The 9,789-nt window shown below is 38.3% G+C and overlaps 1 protein-coding gene across 2 annotated transcripts; it reads left to right on the top strand.

The window, feature by feature from the left end:
• Positions 1-330: 330 nt before the first annotated feature.
• On the top strand, positions 331-6,804 carry LOC115750002 (FHA domain-containing protein DDL). Of its 2 annotated transcripts, XM_030687083.2 has the most exons (12): positions 331-445; positions 505-534; positions 851-1,397; positions 2,100-2,128; positions 3,272-3,338; positions 3,544-3,601; positions 4,006-4,098; positions 5,455-5,569; positions 5,664-5,711; positions 5,811-5,856; positions 5,976-6,046; positions 6,468-6,804. In XM_030687083.2, the coding sequence occupies exons 3-12, from the start codon at positions 882-884 to the stop codon at positions 6,505-6,507; spliced, it is 1,083 nt and encodes a 360-aa protein (XP_030542943.1). In that variant the 5' UTR covers positions 331-445; positions 505-534; positions 851-881; the 3' UTR covers positions 6,508-6,804. The 2 variants fall into 2 exon arrangements, with proteins under 2 accessions (XP_030542943.1, XP_030542944.1); XM_030687084.2 differs by lacking the exons at positions 331-445; positions 505-534 and adding an exon at positions 570-704.
• The last annotated feature ends 2,985 nt before the right edge of the window (positions 6,805-9,789 follow it).

Genomic DNA, 9,789 nt, shown 5'->3' with positions numbered 1-9,789 from the left:
AATTTACCGAAGAAAATTGCAAAGAATTGATCGAGCATGAATCTTTGGAATTGCATGGCTTTAAAATGAATAAAACACGAGTTAAATTAGATCAATTTGGATCGGATCATTTCGATCCGAGCCACATATTTGACGGGGCTACAAATAAAATTATTTATTAAACGAGAATGATTTTTTTTTTTTTTTGGTACGAAAGAATGATGTTTATTTGGTGGGAGGTTTGAATGGGAATTTTAGCTTTTTTTTTTTTTTTGGGGGTCGAAAAATGGGATTTTTAGTTGGCCATCCTATTTTGCCCAGATTTTCCCCTTTAGGGCCAATAACATTATGTCGGATTAGCCATCTGGATACAATGCGTCAAGCTTTAACCGGATAATCTTTCACCGAACGGAGAAACGGTGGAACCAAAATAAACCCTAAACCCCAAATCGGGAGCTTGCAATCAGTAGTGCGCTGATTGAGAGAGCTGACACTCACCGCCTTCACCATCTTCGCTCCCGATCGTCTTCTCGCCAACAATCCGGCGGCTCTTCGGTAATCAACCCTTGCTCTGTCTGATCTTTATCGCAGTTCTTTCATCTGTAGAAGGTGACGTTGATGGGAAGTTAAAGTTGTCGTCTTTAGATTTGTGCAATGCTTGCTCGTCTCCACCGCGGAGGCCCTCCGTTGAGTTTCATCTGTTTAGATTTGAAAAAGAAAACAGTGTAAAGCTCATCTCTTTTTGTTTACAGCTTTTGGATGCAATTTGGTGACATTGGAAGTTGAGTGTCGTTCTCGTGTCTCGTTTTTCCATGCTTTGTGTTTGTAAATTTGTAATGTGGGGAGTTATGTAGTTCGTGTTTTTCGGCTGTTGAGTTCATCAGGGGTGCTTGCAAGTAAAGATGGCGCGCAATGTATCGGGTCATTCGGGGTCTCCTGATAGGGGTCGAGGCTCTCCTCGGAGGAGTCCTTCTCGGAGAAGCTCTTCGCGAAGGGAAAAGTCGCCTGGACGGCACAGGGGTTCGCGCAGGAGTCGCTCTCCAGCGAATGACAAACGCCCGAGCCGCCCACGGTCTCCTCCACGCAGGAGTTCTCCACCTCCAGCTTCGCGGTCCCCTTCTCCGCGGACAAAGCGGCTGCGGAGATCTCAGAGTGATCGGGACTCAGAGAAATTAACCAGGCGAGAGTATGATAGGAACCGCGGCGAGAGAAATGACAAGGGTGGGCACCGCGAAAGGAGCTCTGATAGGGAAGTTGGGGGCGATAGAAGAGAGAGAAGGTCGGAAAGAGATGACACCAATGGAAAGTCTTCTAGATCAAGACCTGGCCGGTCTACTTCTCCACCGGAACATCACCATAGGAGCAGGCATCGTTCTCACTCACCTCAGCCAGCTGCAGATGCCAGAACACGTGACGAGGTGTCTGGTGATATCCATATCCTATGGATTTTTACTGGGTTTTTGTGTGCTTTACTGTTATTTTCCTGGGATTATCCAATCCTGTGATCTATGAAAGAAATAGAGAACGGATTTGTAATATTAATTCCACCCCGCCAAAAAAATAAACAATTAACTATCCGCACCTTCTGCAAAGCATGTTTAATGCTGTTAATGTTGCTTTTATTAGTGCTCTCATTTTTTTTTCCCCTCTTTGCTCTGTGCCTAAAGAAGAATTTGGCCTACCTTGGGGTGGTTACAAGGAAAGTTAATAACATAGAACGCCTAACAGGCTTTATGGTTGTGGAATGAACATGTTTTTATTTATCCTAGATTTCCGACAATATCCCCATCATTTCAGATAAGACAGTTTCCATCTAATCAATGTTTTGCAGAGAATTGTATAGCGAGAACCCGTAATTTCACTCAACTTATGACCACCTACATTTTCTGTTTACTTTTATATTTCTTATGTCATTATGTCATGTGAGTAGATTGCTCTGGAAGATTATATAAGTGGGGCAGTAGCACATTGCTTTTGAGACTCAGTTTTGTCATTGTTACCATGCTAAGAAGGATAATTGTAGTGGCCTTCCTCAGAAAGTGAATCTGTTTACAGTTGCCTCTGTCCTCTGATTTGGTGTTCCGCGGATCCTCTGATTGCGGTTCTTTTTTGTCTTTCAGGCGTCAAATTCTAGAAGATCTGAACAGCGGTAAGCTGCCATCGAACATTCTTAATTTCAGCTTTTCGTTAGTGATGACTTAGGGTGCATTTGTTTAGCGGAAAACGAACGATTTGAAAAACACTTTCCTAAAAATGGTCGCCTGTATCGTTTCAAAAAATGAATGAAATTAAAATATTTTCATTCTCCGCGAAAATGTTGAGATATGTTTCTGTCAATAATGGAAAAAAATTTCATTTTTCATCCTCCGCAAAAATGTTTAGATATATTTCTGTCAATAATGGAAAAAATTTTCATTGACCAATTATTTCAAGCGATACAAGCGATCGTTTTTAGCAAAACATTTTTCAAATCATTCATTTTCCATGGAACAAATGGAGCCTTAGTATAAGATTTCGCTTGACTAATTTTAAATTTTTTATCTATCTGCTAGACACATATGAAGGATTCACTCATCATCCTTCTTATGGAAGCAGCTGTTTGATGTGTGTGCTCCAGTGCACACTTCTATTTATTCTATTGTTTTACCTTTGGGTATATACAGAAAGATGAACCATGTGCAGAAGAGATAAGTGGATGACTGAAAAGATAGTTGTTGCGCTTACCAGTTCGTCACATCACACCTCTTCCATAAGCGCTAATCCTTCAGTTTAGAAATGTTAAGTAAAGATCATGTACTATTTTAAAGTATGTTTTCCCCTTTAAAAAATTGTAATGATTTACTTTTTGGCAGAACAGACAAAGCTCTTTTAGGTGGATTAATATTGATCATACTCATTAGATGCACTATGAGGATTATGACCAGTAGTGCTGCCATTTTTTCCTTTCTAAGATTGATCATGCTAATAAATTTAAATGCTAAAGTCCATAATTCTGGTGGAACATAATACACTATCGCTGATAGTTTTAGTCTAATATATAGGTATGTGAAAAACATTAAGCTGGGAAGTGGAAACTACTTATCTGTGGTTTTCGTGGGAGCTTCTAGATACTCTAAAATAAGCACACAGCAGCGAAATCTTTCTTCTTTAACATTTTTCTTTTTATATGTGGATATGTAGTTGAAGGTTCATTCATGCATCAAGATATCATCCTTGCATTTTTTCAAATTGTTCTTTTAACTGAGGAATGTTTTTGGTGTTAACGTTGGTAGTATATCTCTTTATGTTGCAGGGATGATGAAATGGACCCAGTGGCAAAGATGGAGGCTACTGAGAAGGCCTTGGAAGAAAAGCAGAAGGTGATTTTATTTATTTTCCAGGTCTTCTAGCATGATTTACTAACTTTTGAATCTTGAGGGGTTAAAACAAGTAATAGTATGATGTGGACAATTCTACTTCTGTTCTTGTTGTCTGAAGTCTATTGCCTTTTATTGCTCAAAATTTACTTGATTTGGCATTCTGGTACACATGAATATGATTTTAGTCTTATATTCTTATTTGCAGCAAAAACCTTCATTTGAGCTATCTGGAAAGCTTGCTGCTGAAACGAATAAAGTGAGAGGTGAGATTCATGTCAAGGTTTATGGTCTCACTTGCTTGGTTTTGATGGGCCTTTTTAATGTTCAAATGCGCAGATGGGAGATAACTCTGTTAGTCTGTTATCCCCTGATACATTGTTTATGTTGTGGCACATTTGCCTTTCCCTTTATATTTATTCGCAGAATCTTTTTTTGCATTTCTGAAGCTGCATAAATACAAGATGGTGCTCAGAAGGTCCTTTTGATTGCATGTGTCTAAATGATCGAGTTCCTTATACTCATATATGTACTCTTGTAGTTATTAGTGAGAATATGCATTGACGATTCTGTCGATGTGGAGTTTGCTGCAATTGACTTTCAGATGCTTTGCAGCGTGCCGCTACTTTTTATGTTTTACCAATGTTGAAGGTCGATGTGATCATTGCAGGTGTGACGCTACTTTTCAATGAACCACCTGAGGCTCGTAAACCTGATATGAGATGGAGACTTTATGTTTTCAAGGCGGGGGAAGTGCTTAATGGTAATCTTCTAGACTGTTATGACATTGGCTTTGTTCTTGCTTTTCGAGACTCTGCATTTTATCTTAAATCGTCTAAGTTGGTGGAACTTTCCATTTATTTTCCTCTTATATGGTCTTGTTAGAACACTGAGAGTCTGTATGCTTGTTTGGCCATCTGGTGCTCTTTTGTTGCAGCTGGCTTTTAACCTCTTTTAAAAAGTTAAAACCAAATCTTCTTTGCTACTAAAAGAGCTGTTTTGCTTCTCTGTGACATTTATAGTTGTATTGGACGTGATTTCACCAATCATCCCATCCTTTTCGCTGTATTCTTTCTTTAGTTATTTCTACTGATCTTTGGTTGGAAAGTATAGCCCACAATTTCTTTGCATTAGTTTTTCTATTCTTTATTCAGTAACTCGATTTCATTTAAGCCCTTTAACCACACTGAAACATACACACCAATTAAAAAGGACCACAAATGGAACGTTGAGTCATATGTCTTAATGCTGTATGAAAGGTGTTCACCCTTCCATATTCTTGGAGGCATTGTCTCTAATGTGTTTGGATCAACTGTTGGTGCACCGTGATGATACAAATAGAATTGATGGGATGTTATAGATATTGTGTTGATGGTCGTGAAGTCAACAAATATGTAGCATTACTAGGCTTCTTCTCATTATGCCATTGGCTTGGTATAAGATTATCTACAAATTTGATCTGTGCAAGAGTATTTACTTTTTAAACGGAAAAAAATTTGGGAAAATGCTCTACGCTTATCTTGGTAAACTGTAGACCGAGGATGTGGGGGGTTTTCCATTCATAGGGACTCAATGGTATGCTTCCGGAGCAAGGCAATTGTCAAAATCCGCTGGGCTAGTTTCAACCCTTTGAGTGAACTCTCTTTTGGCTTCCAGATTTAAATACAAGTCTTCTTTAACAAGAATTTTTTTTTTCCCTCGACAACCATCTCATCTGTCTATAATGTCCTTCAGTTTTTCTTTTGCTGCTTTTCTTTTTTCTAATTTCTTCTGTCATTAGCCATTATTGTAATACATTGCACGCTTCATGTCATCATGGGATGCAAAAAATTGTTTTCCCTGACAATAGAGCAATTTTCCTTCTTCTTCTCTCTTTTGTGGGTATCTTGCAAGTGATGTTACTCGTGTCTGTTAATTATAATGCTACTTGTGAACAACTGGCCTATTGCCAGATTTAGGTGGATGACCAATCACAACATTATGAAGGTTAATAGGGATATTTAGGTGGTTCTGTTGTCACACCATAAAGTAGTTATCGATTTGGAATAAGCCTAACTTCCAGTAATTGCTGAAAGTGTTGGTCTTACAATTGTCCGCTTACGTGAATGTACTGGAACAGAGCCCCTTTACATTCACCGTCAAAGCTGCTACCTTTTCGGGAGAGAGAGGAGGATCGCAGATATTCCCACAGACCACCCATCTTGTAGCAAGCAACATGCTGTCATTCAATTTAGGTATGCTCAAGATAATGCTTATAATATAAGGATGAAATATATTTATATTGTCAAGTTTGGGGTACAGAATAATACTTACTCCTTTTTTTGGCAGGCAAGTAGAGAAAGAGCAACCTGATGGCACATTATCAAAGCAAACGAGGTTAGACTAGCATATTATCATTCAGGATTGCTTGTAGTCATGCGAGATTATATCATTGGAATCATTGAACTGAGATGTTCCTTTCTCTGCACATTGCAGGCCTTATTTGATGGATCTTGGAAGCACAAATAAGACATTTCTAAATGTGAGCAACTTGGCAGCAATTTATACCGTCTTAATTATTGTTTGGATTATTTGTGGCCTTTCAGGTTATTTGTTTTCTTTTGTAGTTATGCTCTTACAACAAGGCTTCTGCATTTGCAGGAGAATGCCATTGAACCTCAACGATATTATGAATTATTTGAAAAGGACACAATTAAGTTCGGTAACAGCAGGTAAGTCATCATTCAATGCCTGATTTTTATGTAGCTTGGATAGTGTGAATTACCTTGCCAAGTATACACATATTGCTATCCCTCGTCCAAGTAGATGCAGCATCTATTGTGATGAAGAAGAATGCTTGCCTGATGATCTTTCGTCTGTTTTATTGTGCGTTTCTCTGTTGTTTGTGATATCTATATCTGCTGCTACGTTCTGTGGATCACGAATCCCCTGTTTTATTACAAGGCTTGTATTGTGGGAATTCTTAGCAATTTATTGTTCTTGATCCTTCAGCTGATTTTCAGAAACAGCTGTTGTAAACTTACAACATGATTTCCTTCTGTTTGCAAATGTCCTGCTATACCCGCTCCCAAATGCTATTTGGGATTGTCGATAATTATAGTTCAATTGCTTCTCTTGTCTGATTCTTTGCAGCCGGGAATATGTATTGTTGCACGAGAACTCTGCAAATTGATGACCATGGTTCTCTTCGAATATATTCCAGTGGATTCCCGCTTGCGGACAAATCCCGAGATGTTCTTCTTCTTAATGATGAGAGTGTTCGTTGTAAAGAATCAAGTTTATCAGGGCCCATAGTAAACCTTATCCTTAGTTATTTGTTCTTAGCATGAGTACTCTCTACCTTGCCTGTATTTTTCCGGGTGGAGATCTGCAGAGGATTTTCTTTTTGAAGTGACGTTTTATGTGTTATTGCAAAAACGAGCTTGTCGTGGACGGCTTATTCTCAATACTTTTCTGGTCTTCATATTGATGTATTTTAATGTCATGATGAGGTGATATAGTCCAGGGTGGTTAGTTATTTCTTAATCTCGTATTAATCCTTCGGAATCTTATGGAGATGATGCTTCTAAATATGAACGGTGTTTAAAAAAAAAAGAAAAAAGAAATCGGCAGAGTCGATTTCTAATTGTTTTTTGTTATTTATCTGTTTTCCTCATTGTCAAAAAAAATCTAACAAACATCTTTTTCGAGAAATATGTTAATTCTTCAACGCAGTGAGTATATATACAAAGACTCGATTACAATCATTGATCTATTAGAGAGCTTAAGAGAGAGGTCCGTTCTTCTTGCATGGGTCGCGGTCCTTTGGGCTTGAAAACTTCCGGACTGTGACACTAGCATCTCTCATTTTTCAGCCATCACCCAATTTCAACTTTATTTCATAGAAAAAACTGCCAAATGGTTATTCATATTTTCTTGCCTACTTCGGTTTTGTCTCCTTACCGTTGCACCGAAGGGGCATGTCCAAAACAATGTCGTGGCTATATTCTGTGACTCAGGCGGACTCTCTTGTAACCTCTTATCATTTCCCTTTTGCCCTTCAAAGAAGCCGCAAGAACGAGCAGTGGCGTTGCATATGGCGTTCGACCGCAAACATCGAGTTTTTCCTTTGCCATTTCATCAACTTCGTTCGGCTCTGGCTTCAATTACTACATATATGAACTCCGTGATCATGGAGTGTTGATGGTTACCCAGTGATGGAAAAATTGTCCATAAAGTATAAAATCTATTGCACTTTTGCTAGCTCGATTATAAACCATTTAATTTTGTTAACTCAGTCCTTAACATTTTTTCATTTTGTCAATTGAGTCCATCTGGTCAATTTTGACAAGAAATTGATGAGATGGGTGTCGACCTTCCGACATGGCACAGCTAGTGTTGACGTAGACTTTTTTTTTTAAATTTTTTTACGGATCTTTAACTTTTTATTAATTTTTTTCTTTTTTTTTCCACCGAGCTGCGGTGAAAATCACAAAGCCCTCACTTGACCCCACCATGGCCTAGCCAGCCCCAGGCGAAGGCAACCTTGCCTGCGTTTGGCAAGTCCATTGTCGCCTTCACCCATGGCCGGAGGCCATTGCCACTTCACCGGCAGCTCACGAGGCCCCGGAGAGGCTAGCCTCGCCCACATCTAGGCAAAAGATTTTTGGTTACATTCCCTATCATTGCTGCATATGAACTTCCAAAACTCACAACCACAAGCGATGCCTTGACCATTGCCAAGCAATCATGGGTGAGGCTAGTCTTGCTAGGTCTCGTCGGCACGGGCGAAGGCGGTCATGGCTCACTAGCCGCAAGCAAGGCTAGGCAAGGGCCACGACCCTCACTCACCATCGGCCGGTGGTCCGTGAGATAGCAGGAACTCAGTGGAAAAAAAAAAAAAGAGAAAAAGGAGAAGAAAAAAAGAAAAGAAAAAGAAGTACAAAAAGCTAAAACTTTGAAAATATTTTAAAAAAATATCCACGTCGGCGCTAGTTGTGCCATGTAGGACGGTCGACATTCATATCAACAATTTATGGCCTACCGAATGGACTGAATTGATACCAACGTGAAAAGGTTTAGGACTAAGTTGGTCAAATTGAAAAGTTTATGATTAAATTGGTACGGATGCAATAAGTTTATGACTTTTTTGGTACTTTTCCTGATTTTCTCTTTATGATCAAGTAAAATGTTTTCAAATATTTTGTTTGTGTATGTTCTAATTATTCTTAGGCTATGTTCGTTTCGTGAAAAACAACCTTCAAAAAAATATTTTTCGAATTTTTCGACGTTTGGTTCACAAAAAAAAATTGAGTCAAGGAAAACATTTTCTCCTCATAGAAAAAAACACATTCAAAAGTGGAGAAAATGATTTCCTCTTTTTGAAGAGAGGAAATCATCTTCCATCATCTTTCCTTTCTCCATTTCTTCACCTTCATTTCTTTTTAAATATTTTTAAAAAATAGAATGTTTTAATAATTTTTTTTATTAAGTATATATTTTTTCCTTTTATTTAATTATTTTTTTATTTCTTCTCTTTTTTGTCTTCTTCCTCAGCCGGGCACCGGCCACGGCGATGGTCGGCGCTTGAGGTTGGTGAGCCTCAAGCTCACCATATCTCGATGGGCTGGCTAGCGAGCCTCGTTGAGCCTCACCAGCATGCGGCAAGTCTCGAGCTCGCTCGCGGCCGGTCCCCAACCGTCACTTTGGCTGGCAACCGACTGAAGAAGAAGGGGAAAAAAAAAAAGAAAAGACAAAAAATTAAAATTAAAACGAAATCATATTTAAAAAAAAAAAAGAAGCAATAAAATGAAAAATTATTACAAGGATTGCATGGAGAAAAATCAAATCCGATTTTCCGTCTTGAACAATGAAAAATAATTTTCAGTTCATTTTCGGATTTCAATCGAACACCAAAAAATATTATCATTTTCCTAAAATGACTTCTTGGAAAATATTTTTCGGAAATAACTCGTTTTTGGCAAAACGAATGGAGTCTTATTGTGGTATGTAGATAAGCGGCCGCACGTTTAATCGCTCTAAGATGCAAGAAGAGTACGTAATGCACACATAATATTTGTGATTCCTGAAGTAAATTTATATTAGCACGTTTTCGCTTTCATTTAGAGGCGTATGCCATTTCAACTGATATTCTTGATGTACATTGTGTTTTTACACCATACCTTTTTTTTGTAGGCCACATTTGTTAGAAATTATGTGTCTCATCTCTAATACGAAAATTAGTACACTAAAAATTAGAAAAAATGCTAATACACTTGACCTCTGGAGGTTGTTTTATCCACCTTAAATCTAAAATGAACTTTTTTGACTAGTTTAAAACAGAGTGTATGGACATGCCATGAATATACATAGTGTAGATCAACTAAGATTGTGCCCACCATAACCTAAATAAACAATACCAAAAGATACAGAAACTCACCAATGGAGTATATTGAAAGAATTACAAACTTGTACA

This window comes from Rhodamnia argentea, chromosome 2 (genome assembly GCF_020921035.1).
Source record: "Rhodamnia argentea isolate NSW1041297 chromosome 2, ASM2092103v1, whole genome shotgun sequence".
Classification (NCBI taxonomy): Eukaryota; Viridiplantae; Streptophyta; class Magnoliopsida; order Myrtales; family Myrtaceae; genus Rhodamnia; species Rhodamnia argentea.
Note: the sequence above shows the minus strand (reverse complement) of the source record. Positions and strands in the feature narration are given on the sequence as shown.

Excerpts from the sequence above, each read along its gene's own strand:
- LOC115750002 (XM_030687083.2), top strand. The coding sequence starts at position 882 with ATGGCGCGCAATGTATCGGGTCATTCGGGGTCTCCTGATAGGGGTCGA. Across the intron at positions 1,398-2,099 it reads ATGCCAGAACACGTGACGAG|GCGTCAAATTCTAGAAGATC; the intron begins GTGTCTGGTGAT and ends TTTGTCTTTCAG. Across the intron at positions 3,339-3,543 it reads CCTTGGAAGAAAAGCAGAAG|CAAAAACCTTCATTTGAGCT; the intron begins GTGATTTTATTT and ends TCTTATTTGCAG.